Below are 22901 nucleotides of genomic sequence, written 5' to 3'. Positions count from 1 at the left end.
TTTGCTTTGCTCTACCGCCCGGCCGTGGCCGGTGCGGAAGCGAAGTCGGGCACAGCTGTTCCCATTTCGGGAGATTGGTGTGCCGTTGGCTGCTGCTGCTGGCTGCCCGCAACTCCGCGGTTCTCCCCCGCCAGCTTTTTCGCAGCCTTCGTGGATCTGGTCCATGTCTCCACCTGTAAGGTAAGTGGAAGGAACGCAGAGTCTCCTTACCTGCTGTTCCCGGCTTTCAAATTCTGCCGCTAAGGGGAACATCGTTCCTCCTGCTGTGACTCATTGCAATGCGTGTAGCGATATGACACGCATGCGTCCTGGCGGGGTTCTTCACGTAGTCACTCACGTGACTCCGAAGTAAAATCATTGTTTTTGCAATGTTGATTCCACTGTAGTGGGTGCTTATGTTAAATTGTGTTGATGGTTGTGTTAAATTAAATAGTTGTTTTTGCAATTATTGTGACTGTATGATGGGTATTTATCTGCGTCTTGGTTACATTGTTAGCCAAGAAAGATTGACTTGGCTATCCCTCAGTACAGCAACATCAAGAACGGTGAGGAATAGCCAAGAGTGTTGGCTATCCCTCATTACAGCAACATCGTTCTTGATGTTGCTATACTGAGGGATAGCCAAGTCTATCTTTCTTGGCTAACAATCTAATTAACCTTCTATCAATCTCGCTCACTCTCCCTCACTCACTTGACTGGAATCATTTGGCATTTTGCAAAGACAACTGCATCTGCAGTTCCTTCCTATTTAAGAAGAACCCTGGCCCGAAACAACTCCCTCCACAGATGCCGCCTAGCCCGCTGAGTTCCTCCAGCACTCTGTGTTTTTTATTTAACTCTGAACTTGAAGATAGACACAAAATGCTGGAGTAACTCAGCGGGACAGGCAGCATCTCTGGATATGAAGTGGTGACGTTTCGGGCAGAGACCCTTCTTCAGATAATCACAAGTACTCTCACCGACGAGAGTTCAGTTCAATCTGAAGAAGGATCTCGACTCGAAACGTCACCCATTCCTTCTCTTCAGAGTCGCTCCCTGTCCCACAAGTACTTTGAAAAATACTGTGCAATGAAATCAAAACATTAGATCAAACAGCCCAAACTCCGGTGCAACCCGTTCCACCTTAATTCCTCTGCCCGCGATGTTTTGAACCAAATCTCCTCTCGGCCTTTGCTCCTCCTAAAAGACATTCTCCAACATTGCAACTAAAGTTCCATGTCACAGGGCTATTCTAAGAAATAGGCACAAAATGTTGGAGTAACTCAGCGGGGCAGGCAGCATCAGAACGAAGAATGGGCTCGATCCGAAACGTCACCCATTCCTTTTCTCCAGAATTGCTGCCTGTCCCGCTGAGTTAGTCCAGCAATTTTTATCTATTCACAAGTACTCGTTGTATCTCTGTGGAATATAGACCTCGTGGAGGTGTTGCATGGAATTATATAACTGGTTTGGACTGATGGTGGGATGGGAGAGGTGGAGTGTCTGCTATCCATATGCTTTCTGTAAGCAGTCGATTTACTGCCATTGTTTATGTATGTAAAACCGAAGAAGGGGCTCGATCCAAACCCATTCCTTCTCTCCAGAGATGCTGCCTGTCACGCTGAATTACTCCAGCAATTTGCGTCTACCTTCGATGTAAACCAGCATCTGCTGTTCCTTCCTACATTGTTCTAGTAAATCCTGTCTGCACTCTCTACCATGTTTTCACGCTGTACAGTGCAGTGCCCAATACCCCAGCCTTAATGAAACCAATGTTTTAATGAAGTTCAACACAACCTCCTTGCCTTTGTACCCAGCACCTTCAGTTACAAACCCGTGCAAATGGTTGGCATTGTTGATACTGCATATTTTGCATGGTGCGTATTCTGCATAGTGGAGTTTCTTGCTCCGCTCTATGATCTTTGGCCAGTGTTCCGGGTGGCGTCCTCGAAGAGGCGGAATCTAGTGACACGTGATTTGTTGCCTGCCATCCGTGGCGGGATGGGGGTGGGATCCATGTGTGCACGTAATGGATGTGGCCCGCCATCCGCTCACAGACATGCGTCCGGCCTAACATGTTGACATGAGATGCAGAATTAAGAAGAGAACTAAACTAGAACTGTCACAAGGGAGCTCTCCAACACAACCCGCTCACCAATGCAATATTGCACCACTCATCCGTTCCCCCAATGCAACCCGTCCCCCCCAGAAGACTCCAATCTGCATAACCCCCACTTTCCCCCTCACCCTCCCTACCCCTTCCTCTCCTTCAATCCCCCCACACCCTCCTCCCCTACCCAGGACCTTTCCCCTCTCCTCCCCTCACCCGATCCACTCCCTCACCTCTCCCTCCGTCTCCTTTCCTCTACCCTCAGTCACTCACTCCCTCCATATAAAGCAGCATCTGCAGTTCCTTCCTCCACAGGTCATTCATTGTTAGCTGTAGTTTAGATCCCGTTGACTTGACGATTGGACCAGTTTGCATTTGTGTGTGTGTGTGTGAGTTACTCAAACTCTGCGCAAACTGCTTGGCCACCCTGCAACGCGACTCTCCCTCCCTCCCTTGCCCAATCCGGCTCAGCCGTGCTCAGCCCGTCCCCGTCCTGTCCGACTTCCTGCTATTGCCGCTCGGCCCGTCCCCGTCCTGCCCACCTACCTGTCTGCTCACTGCTGCCGCCAGGCCACGGGGGGGGATGGAGTTGGTGTTCATCACTTGGGCACCACGAGTTTCGATGAGCTGGTGGAGAAGAACTCCTCTGAGAAGGCCATGAGGGTGAGTTACCACAACGACGGTGACAGACCTGGGGAGCGGGTAGATGGAACCGCCATTGCCGCAGAGGGCAGGCGGGGGAAAGGGGTGAGTGATGAGGGAGAGAGAGATGGGACCAAGGCCTCCACTGGGCCTCCACTGAACACCCACCGCGGCTGCCACCGGTGGAGGGGGAGACGATAGACAAGTTACTGTGAGGAGGGGAGAGAGGAGTTTGTGAGTGAGGCAGAACAGGCAGCCGCCGGTGGGGAAGGAAGGGGTGTCGCCACCCCGGCCATAGCATTGACTGACAGAAGAATCCAATCTGCGTGGCGCTGACTGAAGGAATCTGCGCATGCGCGTTTTTTAAGATTTTTAAACCTCGATAAGTTTCTCAATATACCACCGATTGGAACAACACTTGATGCACTCGCAGCACAGGAGAACGGTGAGTAACCTGATGAAAAATCGTAGCGCTATCACGTACCGTTTTTGCGCAAATAAAAAAAACCCACAAACCAGAAGAGCATATGATCAGAATTTTAGTTATGTATGTATATATGCTCAGGATGTTAATGTTCACATCGGCTTTAATCTTTGCTGTATTTATTTTATTACATGTTTTGTTTATAGGACAGACTGAGGAAGTTATTTTGAAAAATCTGGAAAATAACTGCGCACTAGATGTTGAGAAGAGAACGTCCATGCAGGAAGGAGATGACGCAAGTGAACAGCATTCCGTCAGTGGGAATACAGCATCTATATCATCTATGGACTCTCTACCGAAGGTGGCCATGGATTTGCAAATTCAGAAACCACCCAATGTCACTATGCTTTGTGGTGGACAGGACTTAATGTCTGAGGCTAGTCGTGCAAAACCTCTTATTCTCACCAGGAAACATTCATCAACTCCCCGTACGTAATTTTGCCTTCTATAGGTAGTATAAAGTTTTTGTATTTTACGAGAAGTTGGAGTGAGGGACTACGTGAAGAACCCGCCAGCCGCATGTGCATCAATCTTCAAAGCAACCGTATGAAACCACAGACCACTTGCACAAACTTAAACTATAGAAAGATTAATAATGCTTGAATTACCAAATGATCTTTATGAGATTCAGGGTTGGGAGAGGAGGGCACGTTTTTGTTTAATCGTTCTATTTTATATTGAAATCTCGTGATGAGACTAGGTGAAGCCTTCGAAGCTCTGTGGTTTCATGCAGTAAACCAATCTGTGTGTGAAAACACTAAACAGATTAACCATAAATTGTAGAAAAGACATGGGCTATTAACAACATGATGCTAACTTGCATACATGTATATTGCCCTTAATTGGAGTCCCAATTGCCTTTGGGTTAGACAATAGCTCATGCAACACTGTTCAGAATTCTATCTGCAACCATTCAGACATGTTCAATAAAATGGTATAACTTCTGAAAGTGCGCTTATCTGAGCCTCCTGCTGTTGCAAGAAGATGATCAAAGGAGAAATTCCATTCTATTGGCTGCTAACGAGCCAGCCCCCCCCCCCCCCTGCTCACACTCTATTCATCTTGAAATAGTCTGCACCAACAATCTCTTGTGAAACTATTAAATAACTGAAGAAACTATCCTTCGTTTCATAGGTACTAGTAAACTCAGAGTACCTTGTTTTATGAGTTCATTCCCATAAAAAAACTTCCCTTATGTCAGATATGACCCAGAGATCCAGACGGAGATTGTGTAAAGACTGTGCCCTTTGTGCTGAAATCAGTTGTCATAAGCATAATTAACTTAAAAGATACTGCTCGAACATTGGGAATACAGTTGATGAATATCTGCATAATAATTTATACTGATTACAATTTCCACACTTCTTTGAATGTAGGCTTTAGAATGGTCATATAAAAGACACCTGTCGTAACCTTAGTTAACAGTTGGTGAATAACCAATCATTTGTTGTCCCACATAGAACTAGATGCTATGACAAACCAACAAGAGCAGTGTCAATTGTGCTATAACATAATTGCTTCTCTTAACCCAAACTGAAAGAAACCACAAACCTCTGCTACATGTATCTCTTCACAAACTTCCCATACAATCATGCAATGATAGATGCATGAGAAATAGGCTGAACTAGCCACCACCCGTGTCTTCGAGTAAATATAGGAGCTTCTTTCAGCAGACTTATCTACAATGGAAGCCCTGGGTGAGTAGGCATTACTATAATTCATGTCGTCTATGAACTTCGTGACAAAATCGCCAGATCGGCCTTCTGCTGGTAGATTCCTATCCACGAGAGGATGGCAAATGATGTTCCAGCGAGCTGGCAACTCTACTAGCCGAGCTGAAAGAATTAAGCATGTATAACCATATAACAATTACAGCACGGAAACTGGCCATCTCATGTGTTGAGGGAATCCTCAAACTACCCCACTCTACTGAGCAGCCTGAAAACCTCAATCACAGATGTCGAGGCAGTACTTCCCTGGCCAATATGTTCCATATGGACAGCTAGTTTCACGTTGGTCTACCCTGAACCAGCCAAACTGTTCCTACTTGGAACTTACAGAAGTTGTTTATGCAAGGCACCCTGCCAATGTCTCTGCATCAACCTGCTCTTCCCCAGAGACAGTGAAAGGTACTAGACGGACTATACTGCCAGTAAATCCAAACCCGGGTCGACAGACTGCTCCATTTCTGAGTTTTACGGAGGTTAGTAAAGAGACCTTACCTGCCAATGTCTCTGAGCCCAGGTCGACCTCCTTGTTGGAGCTTCAGCGAAGTTCCATTGCAGACCATGTCTGACCACATCTTCAGCCCCACGCTTGCCAAACAGCTCCCTTCCAGAGCTCAAAAGTGACATTGCTGTACAAGACACGTCTGCCAGCATTTGTGAGCCCAATGGGACAGACTGCTCCTTCGGCCTACAGCCTCTTTGGAGCCTTGCTGGAGCTTACTGTGCAGGACACGCTACCAGTTACTCCCAGCCTGGTTTGACAGGCCGCTCCTTCGGCCCCTTCTGCTCCTTCAGAGCCTCACTGAACAGGTCACGCCTGCCAGTACTGCAAGCCTGGTTCAACAGGCTGCTCTTGCGAGGCCAGCTAGTGACTCCCGACTGCTCCTTTCTGGAGCTTCAATGGTGCCTCCTGCCCCTTGTTACATTAGGGTGAAATGCCCACCAGAATACTGGAGCCTTACCCACATAGGATGGCACTCCACCCCTGCAGCCGCCTTAAATTCCCCCTGCAAGTCTTCAACTTGCTACATAGGTCCTCTCCAAAGAGATACTATGCACGCTGCACGTTACTGGCCCTGCAAAAATGAGCAATTTTAGCAATATCTCATGCCTTATAGCATTTTTGCAAAGGCAATTAGCTCCAACTGCGTATTACATAGAAGTGCTAATGCATCTTTCTGCACTTCCGAGCGCTGAGATCCATCTACTGACCTTGCAAAGGCCATAATGACCAGTGAGCAGTCTTTGGACTTGGTTAAATAATTATTTGGCTGCTTATCACCACTGAGATATCCAAATGGTGAGATTGACTTATGGAACATCCAAAGTCTGGCAGTTATCTGGACTGACATATTTCACTGATGCTCTTAGCCACTTCTTCCTCCAGTGGATCTCCTTTCTTTCTTTTAAAATATTTTTATTAGCTTTTTTTTCCAAAAACAGAAACAAAACAACAAAAAGAAGAATGATAAACATAATGATATTGATACATAGGGATCAGGATTGCATTAATAACGGGTATAACCTAAATATGAGTCCAGTGTCAAAATACACATTGAATATAGACCTCCCGGTTCTCTATGTAAATATAGTTAAATGTTTAAAAGAAAACTTATATATATATTTTTGTTTTAAGTCAAAAAGAAAAAAAAGAGAAAAAAGGAAAAAACAAAACCCCCTTAAACTAGAAAACAAAAGCAAAACAAAATCTGAGCTGCAAAGGATTTCAACAATTTGTCCCTGTTTGTCGTCAAGTCCGTTCCACCGTATAAAGATAAAATAATTTTTATAACGGTTGGAGAGGGGACAATTTATGTTGTGTGAAAATGTTGAATAAATCTTCCCCAAGTCTTATCAAATTTAACCAGGGGTTCAACAATGTCTCTCCTGATTTTTCTAAATTTAAACATGATATCGTTTCAGAGTACCAATTGAGTGTGGTCGGAGGGTTAGAGTCTTTCCATTTAAAAAAATAGATCTTCGGGCAATTAATGTGCTAAAAGCAATCAGCCGATGGGCGAAACAGGACAAATGAATAGAATCTAACATTGGTGGCCAAATAATTGCAGCAATAGGATGACATTGTAAATCAATACCTAAAACTACAGAAATCATATCAAAGATTTCTTTCCAATATTTTCTAAAAGTGGGCAGGAGCAAAACATATGGGTCAGTGAGGCCACTTCAGAGTTACATCTGCCACAGGTAGGATTTATATGACCATAAAAACGAGCTAACTTATCTTTTGACATATGAACTCTGTGAACCACCTTGAATTGTATCAAAGCGTGTCTTGCACACATTGAGGAAGTATTAACTAATTGAAGAATCCTCTCCCATTTCTCTATAGATAGAGACATTTGGAGTTCATTTTCCCAGTTATTCTTAATTTTATCAAATATATCTACTTGTAATTTCAAAATCAACTCATAAATAATCCTTATTAAGCCTTTCTAATAAGGGTTCAAATGTAAAAAAAAGTCCAAGATTTCAGTTTGATGTGGTAACGGAAAAAAGTGTAGAGTAGCCTTCAGAAAATGTCTGATTTGTAAATATCTAAAAAATTGTGAATTAGGTCAATTATATTTATTGGAGAGTTGTTCGAAAGACATAAAACAGCCATCCAAAAACAAATCACGAATAGCTACGAATCCCTTCCTCTTCCATAACAGAAAGGCTTGATCAGTACTAGAAGGTTGGAAGAGAAAATTAGATATGATAGGATTCAATAAGATAAAATCATTCAATCCAAAAAAACCTACAAAATTGAAACCATATTCGAAATGTATGTCTTACTATTGGATTAGTCGTATATTTATTCAATCTTGTAATTGTAAAAGGGAACGAGGCCCCGAGAATAGATGCCAATGATAGCCCTTGCATCGAATCACGTTCAAGATTTATCCATCCTGGGAATTGGATATCTTCTAAATCTTTTGTCCAAAACGTTAAATAACGAACATTAACTACCCAATAGTAGAATCTAAGGTTCGGCAGTGCCAAACCACCGACTTTTTTGAATTTCAGTAAGTATTTTTTACTTAGTCTAGAATTTTTATTCTGCCATATATGTGAAGACATTTTGGAGTCAATAATATCAAAGAAAGATTTAGCAATAAAAATTGGTATCATTTGAAATAAATACAAAAATTTAGGTAAGATAAACATTTTAATAGCATTGATTCGGCCGAATAAAGATAAGGACATTGGTGAACATTTAGTAAACTGTTGTTTGATATGGTCAATTAAAGGCGTACAATTAGCTTTAAATAAATCCTTGTGTTTCTTGGTAATCTTAATACCTAAATAAGTAAAACATTCGGTAGTCAATCTAAATGGAAACTGTCCACAATTCGAAACTAAATTGTTTAATGTAAAAAGCTCACTATTACTAAGATTTAGTTTATAATCAGACAAACTGCTAAATTGATTAAGTAGTGCTACTATTGCTGGAATAGATTTCTCAGGATTAGAAATGAATAATAACAGATCATCTGCATAAAAGAAATAGCTTATATGCCTTATTCCCATGGACAATACCAAAAATATTAGGGGATTCCCTAATAGCGGTGGCCAAAGGTTCCAAATATCAGCTTGATCCAAGAAATACATTTTGGACCAATCTTAAATTTTTCAAGTTAATTGAAGAAGTATTCCCAAACTACTCTATCAAACGCCTTCTCGGCATCGTGAAATGACATATTCTGAAGTTTTATTTGATGCTGTGTATGCGATATTCATTAATCTCCTAACGTTAAAGTATGAGTAACGATTTTTAATAAAACCCGTCTGATCTTCAGAAATAATTTGCGATAAAATATTTTCAAATCTCATAGCTAATATTTTGGAAAGAATTTTGGAATCTCCATTTAACAGTGATATAGGTCTATATGATGTCACTTCAGTAGGGTCTTCATCTTTTTTAAGAATTAAAGAAATAGATGCTTCATAAAAGCATTGTGGTAATCCATTCATTAAAAAGGCTTCTTTAAATACCCTACATAGCCAGGGAGACAGTTAACTTGAGAAATACTTTTTAAATTCTACTGTAAACCCATCTAAACCAGGAGCTTTACCAGAATTCATTGAGAGGATTGCTTTCTGTATTTCTTCCTCCGTGATGGGTTCATCTAACAATAGAGACTCATTATGTGGTAAGTTTGGCAAGTTCAGTTTCTTTAAAAACTCATGCATTATATTGGAATCAGTAAGAAATTCTGATTGGTATAGGGAAGTATAAAATTCCTGAAAGGATTTATTAATTTCGTCATGGTCTACAGTTAGTGTACCATCCCGTTTAATCACTTTAGTAATCTGACGTTTGGCCGACACCGCTTTCAACTGATTAGCGAGTAGTTTACCAGATTTTTCGCCATGTATATAAAATTGACTTTTGGTTTTAAGTAGCTGGTTCTCAATCGGCGATACTAATAACAAATCATATCTCAATTGAAGTTCAACTCTTATAGAGCTCTAAACTAGGAGCTTTTGAATATTTTTTATCAATTTCTTTCATCTCATCAGCCAATACATGTATTTCTTTTTGAGTTTATTTTTTTAATCCCGCGAGTATGAAATAATTTGTCCAGGAATATATGCCTTAAAAGCATCCTAGTCTACACCATTGGATATTTCTTCAGTAGACTTTGTTAAGAAGAAAAAAGCAATCTGATCTTTAATAAAATTAACAAAATTTAAATCTTGAAGCAAAGTAGCATTAAATCGCCATTGTTTAGCACTAAACTTGGAATCAGTTTGATTGATTGTTTCAATGGTGCATGATCAATTATAGCAATTGCATCATACTCACATGCAGTGACCGATGAAACTAGCCGAGAATCTATTATAAAGTAGTCAGTCCTAGAATAACTATGAGACTCATGAGAAAAAAAAGAAAATTCTTTGTCATTTGGGTGTAAGAATCTCCAGACTTCTAACATTCCAGAGTCAAGTAAAAAAGAATTGATAAAACTAGCTGATTTATTTGGAAGCACATGGTCGGTGGGGGGGCGCTGCAAGCCAACAGCCCTGCCAGCAGCACGTTAGTTTTTTCAACTTTTTTTTGTGTGTGTGTTTAAATGTATGTTTTTGATGTTTCTTTGTGTGTCTTGTGTGGGGTGTGGTGTGGGGGTGTAAGGGGGAAACCGTTTTGTTTACCTACTCCACGGAGAGGCGACTTTTACAATGTTGCCTCTCCCGTGGCCTAACATTGAGGATCGGTGCGGCCTTTCCCAGAGACGCCCCCGGGGCTTCAGCTGCGGGTGCAGCCGCGGGCGCAGCATGGATTCTTGTCGTGGAGCGGGCGAGCCCTCGCCAGGGGTTGCCATAGGGGAGCGCTCTGTTCGCTGGCCCATGGCAGCCTGAAGCCAGGGTCTGCAGCATCCTGGGCCTGGGATGCCTCGTTGGGGACCCGGGAGGAGAAGAGCTCCGACTGTCAGCCCGCGGCCAACTTCTACCGCGGGTGCGGCGGGGACTTACCATCAGTAGCGGGGTCCCTCGGTGGGGACCCCTGGAAGGGAGCTTCGACCGCCGGCACTGCGATGCTTCTGGCTGAGGCGCGGCGGGAACTTTAAATCTTCGACCGCCATCCTGCAGCCTACACCAACCTGATTCCAGACTAACCTGGACTTTTGCATCGTCTACTCATATGGACGCCCGCAGCGGCTGCTGCGGAGGGTTGAGATACCGACCACGGGGGTAAATGGAGGAGGACTGGCCAAATTTTGTGCCTTCCACCACAATGATGAATGCTGTGGTAGATGTTTGTGTTAAATGTTTTTGTTGCGTTTTTGTGTGTTCTTTTTCATTGTAATGCTGCTGGCAAATTCATTTCACTTGCACTTTATGTGCAAGTGACGAATAAAACTGATTGATTGATTGATTGTTGAGATCGGTCCATCGAGGGGTTCAAACAACAGTTAAAATCTCCACCCATTATTAAAATGTTCATTTAAATTAGGAAAGGATGCAATTAACTGTTTAGAAAACTCAGGGTGATCAATATTTGGTGCATAAACATTCACCATAGCAATGTTTTGGTTATAAAGAACACCAGTAATCACAAAAACTCTACTGTTTGGATCATAAATTGTTTCATAATGAATAAACAGAATTGAGGAGTCAATAAAAATAGAGATTCCTTTCACCTTAGCCTGTGAATTTGAATGAAACTGCTGTCCTCTCCAAAACTTGAAAATTCATTGATTGTCATCTTGCCTTATGAGTTTCCTGAACAAAAATAATCTGAGCATTTAGTCTACGAAGAACTTAAAAAAAAAATGTCCTCTTAATGGGATGGTTCAAGCCAATCACATTCCATGAAAGGAAGTTAATAACTTATCCATATTGTTTGTAAAAATCATGTGGAATGTAAAGGGTTAATTTCTTAATGCATAATGCATAATAGTTCATGATACTGGAAGAAGAAAAATCTAGGGCGGAGCTAGAAGTGACGACATTAGTGATGACGTAGTTTAGATTCTGCACAGATGGAAAAAAAAAGCTTAAATCAAAAAGCTCTCTTAACCCATCAAAAAACTGACTAATAGACCCGCCCTAATCCCCCCCCCCTCTCCCAACCCCCCCGTAAAAAGAAAGCATATTTGCCACTTCCAAAACAAGATAAAAAAAGTAAGTGGAAAAAGGCAAGAGCTAACTTCACCCTCATAATTTGTCCCTCCAGAAAGCTGGATATATAATACCATTATATTAAATTAACAGTATTTTAGAGAAGGTAAAAGTTGTTGTTTGATACCGTCATACTAAAATTCTAAAAAGTAAATAAAAGGCGGAACTTCACCCCTCATAAGCCTCCAGAAAGCTGGAAACGTCTTGAGGATTATTAAAAAATCAAATATTACCATTAAAGAGTCATATACGCAGTCTAGCTGGATAAAGTAAGGCTGGGCGCAACTTTTTCTTAAACAAATCAGACATTACATTATGGAAAGACTTTCTTATTTCCAAAAGCTCATTACTATAATCAGGAACAAACCAAAACTTACATCCTTCATATTCAACCACGCCCAACTTTTTTGCTGCCTGGAGAATATTCTCCTTCATCTGCAAGAAGTGAAACGGAACAATCAAATGTCTCGGTTTATCTTGGGAACCCAATTTCTTCCCAATTCTGTGCGCGTTATCCAAAAATGGAAGATTTTCATTGTGCTCGATGTTGAAAGTCTCCTTTATCATTTTAGAAGCATATTTTATAACATTATCTCCTTCTTGACCATTCGGCAAATCAACAATTCGCCAATTCAGTCGACGGCTTCTGTTTTTCCAGATCCATGTTTTTAATCTTGTATTGCTGGAGTGCTCGAGTATTTTCATTCATTCTCCGTTCCAGTTTTTCAATCTTTAAATCTCTCTCCTGGCCCAGGGTTTGCAAGTTATCAATTTGTTCCTTCTGTTCACGAGATTCATCTTGTAACATAATCAGCTTGTTTTGAACTTCCTTCAATTTGTCGAAATTCCTTTCATCGTTTCTTCCAAACTGCAAAATCTTGTTTTCATTTCATTTTTCAGTTCATCGTTCATTTTCGATATTGCTTCTAAGATACTAGAGTCAGAAGCTATTCCTTTCCCACGTTCCTTCCTTGAAGAGCCTCCTTTCCGTCTTGTCTCCATCCTTTACACGATTAAGGCATATAAAAATGTTATCAACACTTTAAGAAAAGTCAGACCGTGCCTTGAAGCCTTGAAGTCAAGTAATACCAAGTAACATTGAGAGAGAGGTAGGTAAAAGTTAAAAGTTAAGGGAAGTAATGTCAAATACATGACAAGAGCCGGTAGCTCCTTCATATGAATAAACTGCAGCATATCCCCCATTAATTCAGGGGATTCTAATTCCTTATCGATATCCCCATAGTCGGAGTCACCTATGTAATAATCTCGAACACTCCCCTCTTCTGAGTGGGAGATATAATAACGCAACCCTGAGTCAGGTGTTGCTTCCCCTCTTCTGAGTGGGAGATATTATAACGCAACCCTAAGCCAGGTGTTGCTTCCCCTCTTCTGAGAGGGCGATATTATAATGCAAACCTGAGCCAGGTGTTGCTTCCACAGGCATCTGCCTAGCGCATCCTTTTTTTTGCTCACTGATCAGATTGCACCTGCTCGTGAGTCCGAGTCCGGTCTTTCTCCCTTCTGGAGCCTCAACGGAGTCTCTGAGGGAGGAATATAACGCAACCCAGAGCCAGGTGTTACTTCCTCAGGCATCTGGCTGGCTCCCTTTCGGAGCTTCAACGGAGGTGTCTGTACGGGGCGCCCATCGGCTTCTCCGCGAACAGCCGTCTGCTCCCTTGGAGCCCCAAAAGGGAGGTGTCTGTACGGCCGCGCCCATCAGATTTCCCCGCGAACAACCGCCTGCTCCCTCTCGGAGCCTCAATTGCGGTAGGTGCACGGGCCGTGCCTGTCAACTTCTCGAATCCGGCCGCATGCTCCCTTTCGGAGCCTCCATGGCGGTAGCTGTGCAGCCGCACCCGTCAGCTTCTCGAGTAGCTGCACCGGGCCACGCCCGTCAGCTTCTCCAAGCCCGCTGCACCTAATTAACGGAACAGCGGGCCATTCCTGGAACAAAAACTGTGTTACCCGCCATGCGTTGACGTACTGATGCGCATGTGGGCTGGTGTCTTCTTCACATAGTCTCATCGCGAGACTTCGATATAAAATTATTGTTTTGTTTCATTTCTGTTGCTACCTTCTACAAAGGTAATGAAATCATTTTGAGGCTGAGCAATTTGGGAGAGACAGGCACGCCTTGAATGGGGATACGTATGTACAGGTTTTAAGAAGGAAAATTTAGTCGTGTATTGACAATTTTTATTATTGTGTTAAGGAGAACAAAGCAATTCTGCATTTGGTTTGGTTTGGGGATACAGTACGGAAACAGGCCCTTTTGCCCATCGAGCCCGCACTGACCACTGTTCCCCGCACATTAACACTATCCTACATACACACTGGGGACAATTTACACTTATACTTGGCCCATTTACCTGCAAAACTGTAGGTCTTTGGGGTGTGGGAGGAAACCGAAGATCTCGGAGAAAACCCATGGAGAGAACGTACAAACTCCATACAGACAGCAACCGTAGTCGGGATCGAACCCAGAGCTCAATCGCTGCAAGAGCTGTAAGGCAGCAACTCTACCACTGTGCCATTGTGCCGCCCTTGATTCTTGATTCTATCACTGTCCAAGTTGAGGAAATGAGCTCAGCCATTGTCATTGGTTGGACGATTTTAAAGCTGCCATGAGAGTTGACTCTTGAGTTTAGAGCTATAAATTGAGTTAGTGTTTCAGTGATGTTTAGAAAATTAGTGTTTAGAAAAGTTTTTCATAGGTATGGGACCCAATCTTCTTCAAGATACCTATAAAGTCTGTTTGAAACAGACGCACACTTAACTGAAATGTTATTGCCTCTCTCGTCTGACTCTCGTGCTGAATTGGCATTTGATGCTGTGGGTAAGATCAAGGAGTTTTAACTATCTCTCCTTTCAAGAGATTTGACATAAGAAAAAATCAAAATAGATTTGTTGATCTCAGGTGAAGGAGGAATTCCTGACAACAGTTTGGTTATTGGCCAAAAATTATAACAAGACCTAAAAAATGAAAACAACTGTAAGGGCCCATATCACTTTGTAGAGCCCCCCTGCAGCATGAATCTTATGTGCACAAAGTCAATGTGCTGTGCATCACGTCTTGTTTAAGTTTGTGCCGAGCCTTTTCTTTGTGGGTTTTAGCTACTGCGGAGCTCTCTGAGCAAGTGGGTCATGCATTGGGGAAAGAGGTGAGAGGATCATGGAGAGTTTCTGACTTGGCAACTGATGGTGAGCTGTTTGTTTGAGCTGGGAGTAATTGTTCTGTGGTAGGGTGGTGGGAAACATAATCGGGGGAAGGTTTGAAACACACGCAATAGGTTTGAAATTAGGCCATTGGAGGGTGATGTGAATATATAATGATAGGTCAGAAAGATGTCATCACTGGATGATATATGGGAGAGAACAGTGAGTAATAACAGGGAACAGAGAAGAGGAAGAAATTTGAACTATTAGATGCATGATTAGAAATGAAATGTCGTCATTGAGATGTTAATTTTTTGACAGAGTCTTCAACCTCCTCCATCCCGCTGACAACTGGAAGTTTGCTGATGACACCACAGGATCACGTTCCGACTTTAAAGGGTCCTCTTATTTCGGACCAAACTCCATTCTTCACTGCTGAGGGACTCCTAAATGAAAACCAGTCCAAGGGAGATGGTGTTACTGGAGCAAGTATTGCAGGTATTGCTATGAGTTTTGATCTTCAATGTGCTCCACATTTGTGAAAGGCTTCACCTCCGCTGCCCCTCCCCTCACTTCTCCCTTTGTCTCACTCTTTCCCTATCCCTTTGGGCATTGCTTCAGTTACTATACAACTGCAAGGGTTGCCAGTACCACTTCAGGTAAACAACGTTACTATTGTGGGATCACTCAGTTCCACACTGACAACGTCTACACAGTTCATCACTAGACCTGGTATGGAGGCTGTAAGCTTCGGTTTGGCTGATGCGTGTCAAGGCAACAATGCCAGATTGAACGTGGCCGCAGTTTCAGTTGGTAAGCACTACATCAGTATTTCCTTTTCTGATTTCCATAATATGTTTTAAAATACCGAGAACTAAAGTTTTCAGTATATGCCCATTGTCCCCATACATTAGTGTGAGAGAGATTTCAAATGGAGGAGAGAGTTGTGATCTTATAAAAAATAATAGACGCATTCAGACTTCCGTTTCCAGGTTGTACATTGGTTAACGCCCTTCAGTCGAAATCTGACGAGAGTGCCCTTTCTGGCTGACAACAGATAAAGATGGACAATTAGCACCCCCTCCCCACTCAATCTTTCACTTTCGACACCATTGCAGTTGTTAGTCATATGGTCATGAGGAATAGGAGCAGAATTAGGCCATTCGGCCAATCAAGTCTACGCCATTCAACCATGGTTGATCTATCTCTCTTAGCCCCATTCTCCTGCCTTATCCCCATAACTCCTGACACATGAAGAAGCTTTGAGGGTCTGGGGATTCATCCTAATTCAACTTCAATCATTCTAAGTTAGAATCAAATTATCTTGGTACTTTGGTTGATGAGGAATGGTTAAAGCTATATTTGATAACTGTTGCCTCTACTCTTTCTGAGCACTTTGACGAATGTCCCTTATGGGATTGCTTTACCCAGTGCTTTATTGTTTTGAGATTGTCAGATCCCAGTGCAAAGGCACCTTTATTCACACACGCATGCACCCACACAGCTAATCATGCAATACTTTAGGCTCTATCTATCCGAGTCCCAAATTACCATCTGTCACCTTTGGTGTTTGTCACTGGTATCTTCACTGGGCTCCCAGAGTGTGGGGTTCTCCACTCTTCATGAAGGTTGGTCTCCATCTCAGGTGGTGCTGTTGCTGTCCACACCTTTGATTGGAGCTCACAAAGTAAGCTTTTGCTGGTTGTGATCCTCACTGGCTGCTGTTAAGGTTCTTCCTGCTGATTATGCTGCTGATTGGTTATGCCCCTGCTGTGGCCTTCCAGAAACCTCTCTGCTTGACCAGTTGAATATCCCTCCCACCCAGCCACTGTAAGTCACCTCAATGGATCAAAGCCCTTGAGGGAGGCTTTGAATGCACCCTTCCAAATAAAGAAGAGGCAAGAAACCAAGACTACAGAGTGCTTCCCTATTCTTTCTCCTTCCCTGAACCGATAATTATGTTGAATATTCAATCACTGATCAGTAACATCGGTTCTTGTCTTAGTATCACTAACCTGAGCTCCGACTGAATGTCTGGCGGCCTAGCTGGTTTAAGATCAACTTGACCATCCTTCTCATTGGTCCCAGATTCCTTTTTTAGAGAGTGCTTGGTCACACAAACATGCTGATAGTTCTATAATAACATATGAGATAAGATTAACTGATATAGAAACACAGACATAGAAACATAGAAAATAGGTGCAAGAGTAGGCCATTCGGCCCTTTGAGCCTGCACGGCCATTCAATATGATCATGGCTGATCATCCAACTCAGTATCCTGTGCCTGCCTTTCCTCCTTACCCCCTGATCCCTTTAGCCACAAGGGCCACATCTAACTCCCTCTTAAATATAGCCCATGAACTGGCCTCAACTACCTTCTGTGGCAGAGAATTCCACAGATTCACCACTCTCTGTGTGAAAATGTTTTTCTCATCTTGGTCCTAAAAACCTTCCCTCTTATCCTTAAACTGTGACCCCTTGTTCTGGACTTCTCCAACATCGGGAACAATCTTCCTGCATCCAGCCTGTCCAACCCCTTAAGAATGTTGTAGGCATCTATAAAATCCCCCCTCAATCATCTAAATTCTAGCGAGTACAAGCCGAGTCTATCAAGTCTTTCTTCATATGAAAGTCCTGCCATCCCAGGAATCAGTCTGGTGAACCTTCTCTGCACTCCATCTCTGGCAAGAATGTCTTTCCTCAGATTAGGAGACCAAAACTGTACGCAATATTTCAGGTGTGGTCTCACCAAGACCCTGTACAACTGCAGTAGAACCTCCCTGCTCTTATACTCAAATCATTTTGCTATGAATGCTAACATACCATTCGCTTTCTTCACTGCCTGCTGCACCTGCATGCCTACTTTCAATGACTGGTGTACCATGACACCCAGGTCTCGTTGCATCTCCCCTTTTCCTAATCGGCCACCATTCAGATAATAGTCTACTTTCCTGTTTTTGCCACCAAAGTGGATAACCTCACATTTATCCACATTATACTGCATCTGCCGTGTATTTGCCCACTCACCCAACCTATTCAAGTCACCTTGCAGCCTCCTAGCATCCTCCTCACAGCTAACACTGCCCCCCAGCTTCGTGTCATCCGCAAACTTGGAGATGTTGCATTCAATTCCCTCATCCAGATCATTAATATATATTGTAAATAGCTGGGGTCCCAGCACTGAGCCTTGCGGTACCCCACTAGTTACTGCCTGCCATTCTGAAAAGGACCCATTTACTCCTACTCTTTGCTTCCTGTCTGCCAGCCAGTTCTCTATCCACATCACTACTGAACCCCCAATACCATGTGCTTTAAGTTTGCATAATAATCTCTTATGTGGGTCTTTGTCGAAAGCCTTCTGAAAGTCCAGATATAACACATCCACTGGTTCTCCCTAATCCACTCTACTAGTTACATCCTCGAAAAATTCTATCAGATTTGTCAGACATGATTTACCTTTCATAAATCCATGCTGACTTTGTCCAATGATTTCACCACTTTCTAAATGTGCTGCTATCCCATCTTTAATAACTGACTCTAGCATTTTCCCCACTACCGATGTTAGACTAACTGGTCTGTAATTCCCCGTTTTCTCTCTCCCTCCCTTTTTAAAAAGTGGGGTTACATTAGCTACCCTACAATCCTCAGGAACTACTCCAGAATCTAAAGAGTTTTGAAAAATTATCACTAATGCATCCACTATTTCTGGGGCTATAGTCTTAAGTACTCTGGGATGCAGCCTATCTGGCCCTGGGGATTTATCAGCCTTTAATCCATTCAATTTACCTAACACCACATCCTGCCTAACCTGGATTTTGTCCATCTCATTTGACCCCCCGGTCCCCTGCTATTTCTGGCAGATTATTTATGTCTTTCTTAGCGAAGACAGAACCAAAGTAGTTATTCAATTGGTCTGCCATGTCCTTGGTCTAACAATTGGTCTGCCATGTCCTTGTTCCCCATGATCAATTCACCTATTTCTGACTGCAAGGGACCTACATTTGTTTTAACTAACCTTTTTCTCTTCTCATATCTATAAAAACTTTTGCAGTCAGTTTTTATGTTCCCTGCCAGTTTTCGTTCATAATCTATTTTCCCTTTCCTAATTAAGCCCTTTGTCCTCCTCTGCTGGACTCTGAATTTCTCCCAGTCCTGTGGTAGGCATCTTTTTCTGGCTAATTTGTATGCTTCATCTTTTGTTTTGATACTATCCCTGATATCCCTTGTTATCCATGGACGCACTTCCTTCCCTGATTTATTCTTTTGCCAAACTGAGATGAACAATTGTTGTAGTTCATCCATGCAGTCTTTAAATGCCTTCCATTGCCTATCCACCGTCAACCCTTTAAGAATCAATTGCCAGTCTATCTTGGCCAATTTACATCTCCCACCCTCAAAGTTACCTTTCTTTAAGTTCAGAACCCTTGTTTCCAAATTAACAATGTCACTCTCCATCCTAATGAAGAACTCAACCATATTATGGTCACTCTTGGGTCATGTTTGTTATGAGGATTTCCATGTAATTACAATGAATTTATAGTACAGGAAATATATTTCTTGATGTGCAGGAAGGAACTGCAGATGCTGTGTTAAACAGAAGATATTCACAAAACACTGGAGTAACACAGCAGGACAGGCAGCATCTCTGGAGAGAAGGAAAGGATGACGTTTCTTTCCCTTCAGTCCTGAGTTACTCCAGCATTTTGTGTTTTATGATGTTTCTTGATATTCCTCACATGTTACTTTTTCATACCTGATTATTGAGCTCTGGATGATGGCCTGGCAGTTCATGGGAATACACATCCAAAGTGACTCACCCAAGCTGAGGTTGCACACCTCACAGTAACAATTTAAGGAGCAACATTGGTTGAGGAAATTTGTTGTTTGCACATTTCATTACTGGAAACTGATAGACGAAAATAACTTGTTAATAAACTTGTTGTAGATTGAAACTGAACTACAAAAAAAAAGGTATCAATAGTGGATCACTAATCTTGTAATTACGTTTTTATTTGCTTTATGTGTCACCCTAGATGATGAAGTGTCTTCATTCATGATGCCGAGAATAGTGAATGTAACGTCATTGGCAACTGGCGAATCCCCATTGCTGAATCCAGAAGAAGCGAATGATTCTTGTGCACTGTCACGTGATTTCAGCATGAAAGGGAGGAAGTATACATCACAAGAACAGCTCAGTCCTATGACCAGTAAGAAACCAAGTCTGTCCATTATAAAGAGCAACTCGCAGTCATCTGAGCAGTTTACTGCACCTGATGAAAGTGAGGCCATGTAATTTCTTGTTTCATCAGAGGCCACAGAATCCGAATGTGCCCAGCAACAAACCCAACAGACTGCAGATTCTCGTTCAATGAATGCTGACAATAACGCTGAGTTACCCAAAACGCTGGATCTGTCTGATTTGCCTGATGGAACCGCAGTGTCTTGTGCAAGGCATTCTTCGAATCAAGATTTGATCCCAGGAGAGTCAACATCTGTGACTGAGATAATACTTGGAGATAAATTGGAACTGCAGGTTATGAATGGCCGATTGCAGGCATGCAGTATGGACAAAGCTGGTGGGCAGTGACAGAGATGCAGAACTATCAGCATCTCAGCTCCTCGAACCATTGTTGAAAGCAAATGGCTCAGCAACTGGTGACATGGAGGACACTGAGAGATATGAGCCATTCACTTTACTTTTAAATGAGCTTGCATTTTTAAATCAGCATTTCCCCGATGAAGTCCAGATACATCAATGTCAGACCACCACACATTGGGCTTTATTGACATTGGAAACCGAGGGGACAGCATGGATGAATTGTGGATCCATGGACCAGTAAGACTGATGGACATCGATGCTGTTGACAGAACGACAGTGGAAGGGAGGGAGTGTGGTGGCTCCACGAGTCCCCAGGTGTTGCAGCTGGAAGGAAAAGACTTGAATGTTGAACAATTGCGTAGCGATGAGATGCCTGTAGATTCACAGAGTGAGTTAGATAATTGCATGCTGGACTTTGAGGGCAACTCTGCGAGTGGTTCAAACAGTTCAGTAAACGTTTCTCCTCCCCCACTCATCCATATGAAGACAACTTCCTCTTCAACAAATACAGAGATCCCAAGTTCTTTGGATCTGCTCTGGAGACCCATGCCTAAGCTGGCACCACTTGGTTTAGTTAATGGCCTGTCCTACTTTCACGACCTAATTCACGACCTCTGCCGAGTTTGCCCTTGACTCATACTCGCAGCATGGTCGTCACGAGGTCATAGGAGGTCCTAGCAGGTCGTGATGCTAGTCGTAGGTACTCGAGGCATCAAGTAGGTTGCGGCATTCTTTCTAGTCTGATGAAAAATGTCCAAGAGTAAAAAAGGTCGTGAATTAGGTGGTGAAAATGGGACAGGCCCTTTCGGGGATCAGGGAAAGGTGAATCATAAGAACAGATTGAGTCAGAAGCTGAGAATTCTCCAGAGAGTAGCAAGCCTATGCCTGCTTTGGCTCGGATTTCCTCCCAACAACAAACCAGCACGGAGAGTTGCTATGTGTGTATTAGAAGATGTGTAAATACTGTATTTCACAATATGGTTTTTAAAATGTGTAGCTGAGACTTTTCTTAAGTTTTTTGTGTTTTCTTTTGTCAAGATAATATTATTTTTTTAGGTAATTCATACTGCTAACAGACCTGATTAGAACCTCCTGTGGTAAGGGCTCATATGGCCTTGCAATAAAACAACTTAAATCAACATATTTTATATTGCAGACATTTTACACATTATTGTACCTTACTGGTACTGCAGTGAAACTAATCATTTGACTCGTATTTGTTCAATTGCCTCTTTATAATGACAAATCAGTGCTATGGATCACCCCAACATTGTCTGGAAGTCCCATAAAGATCTTTACTTTTGAGGTTTGAAGAATGATGATGGAAGATTTTAGCAGCTGATGGCATTGAAGGGATACCACAGTACGTGGCACTCTTCCTGTGCGGGGGAGTATTGCTACAATGAGAGGCTGCAGAATGAGAGTGCTGCCTTGGCATTGGAGAGGACTGGGCAGCCAGATGAAGAACAGTAACTGCAAGTTTGAGCGACACAGTGGTGCAGCGGTAGAGTTGCTGTGTTGCAGTGTCAGAGACCTGGGTTCAACCCCCACTATGGGTGCTGTTTGTATGGGGTTTGTACGTTCTCCCCGTGACCACGTGGGTTTTCTCCGAGATCTTTGGTTTCCTCCCACACGCCAAAGACGTACAGGTTTGTAGGTTAATTGGCTTGGTATAAGTGTAAATTGCCCCTAGTGTGTGTAGGACGACGTTAATGTGCAGGGATCGCCGGTTGGTGCAGACTCGGTGGGCCAAAGGGCCTGTTTCTGTGCTGTATCTCTAAACTAAGTTAAAAGTGGTTCATTATGTACTAGGGCAATGGGGTCCTTGGTTATCAGGTGTGTCTCTTATAAGGAGTTCACTACATGAATGCCCGCACATTGGGGAAGACTGCAGTACTGGAGATACTGTGCCTGTTCCTATGCGCTGCAGGTGAACTAATGAAATCTACTGTCCTCCATTATGACGTTTGAGCAACATTCTTGCATAACAGTGATCAATAACAAAATATGCACAGGCCAGCAACTGCAACTAAAATTATCCCAAGGCTAGGAAACTGAGAGTGGCTCCATCATCCATGGCTAAAGCAATTCATCATTTGTACAAAGCAGCATCTGACATTGCAGAATGTCACAGACCTTGTTGAGGGCAAACAAAGTAGTTTGTTAGTCTTAGATCAGAGAAATTAGAAATCACTAGACCAAGGGGGACACGTTGGGTCCCGTCCCCTCAACGCGCAGTTGCGGGGTCGCCTGCGGCGTCACTCACACACTAAACACCCCCCCAAACACACAGGGGGGGGGGGGGGGGGGGGGGGGGGGGAGAGGGGAGGGGGGGAGAGTGTGGGGAGGGGAGAGAGGGAGGGGAGAGGTGGATGGGAAAGGTGGGAGTTGGAACAAGAGGAGGGGGAAAGGGGGGAGAGAGAAGAGATGGGAGAGAGGAGGGGGAGGAAAAGAGGGGGGGAAGGGAGGTGAGGGGGTGGAGCGGAGGGGAGATGGAGTTGGAGGAGGGGAGAGGGGGTGGACGAGGGGAGAGGGGGATTGGAGGAGGGGAGAGGGGGATTGGAGGAGGGGAGAGGG

The 22901-nt window shown here is 43.2% G+C and overlaps 1 protein-coding gene across 8 annotated transcripts in view; it reads left to right on the top strand.

Annotated features, from left to right (window-relative positions):
* Positions 1 to 22521, top strand: part of LOC129700482 (MAX gene-associated protein-like) — a 196367-nt gene extending 173846 nt beyond the window's left edge. For 5 of the 8 annotated variants that reach the window (XM_055640996.1, XM_055640998.1, XM_055641000.1 and 2 more), the window contains 3 exons: positions 3362 to 3643; positions 15047 to 15223; positions 19759 to 22519. In XM_055640996.1, the coding sequence (XP_055496971.1) occupies positions 3362 to 3643; positions 15047 to 15223; positions 19759 to 20018 (719 nt within the window). In that variant the 3' untranslated portion in view covers positions 20019 to 22519. Of the gene's footprint in view, positions 1 to 3361; positions 3644 to 15046; positions 15224 to 19758 lie in introns of all 8 variants that reach the window. The other 3 variants (XM_055641001.1, XM_055641003.1, XM_055640999.1) reach the window with 3 other exon arrangements.
* The last annotated feature ends 380 nt before the right edge of the window (positions 22522 to 22901 follow it).

Source organism: Leucoraja erinacea, chromosome 9, assembly GCF_028641065.1.
Source record: "Leucoraja erinacea ecotype New England chromosome 9, Leri_hhj_1, whole genome shotgun sequence".
Lineage (NCBI taxonomy): Eukaryota > Metazoa > Chordata > Chondrichthyes > Rajiformes > Rajidae > Leucoraja > Leucoraja erinaceus.
Note: the sequence above shows the minus strand (reverse complement) of the source record. Positions and strands in the feature narration are given on the sequence as shown.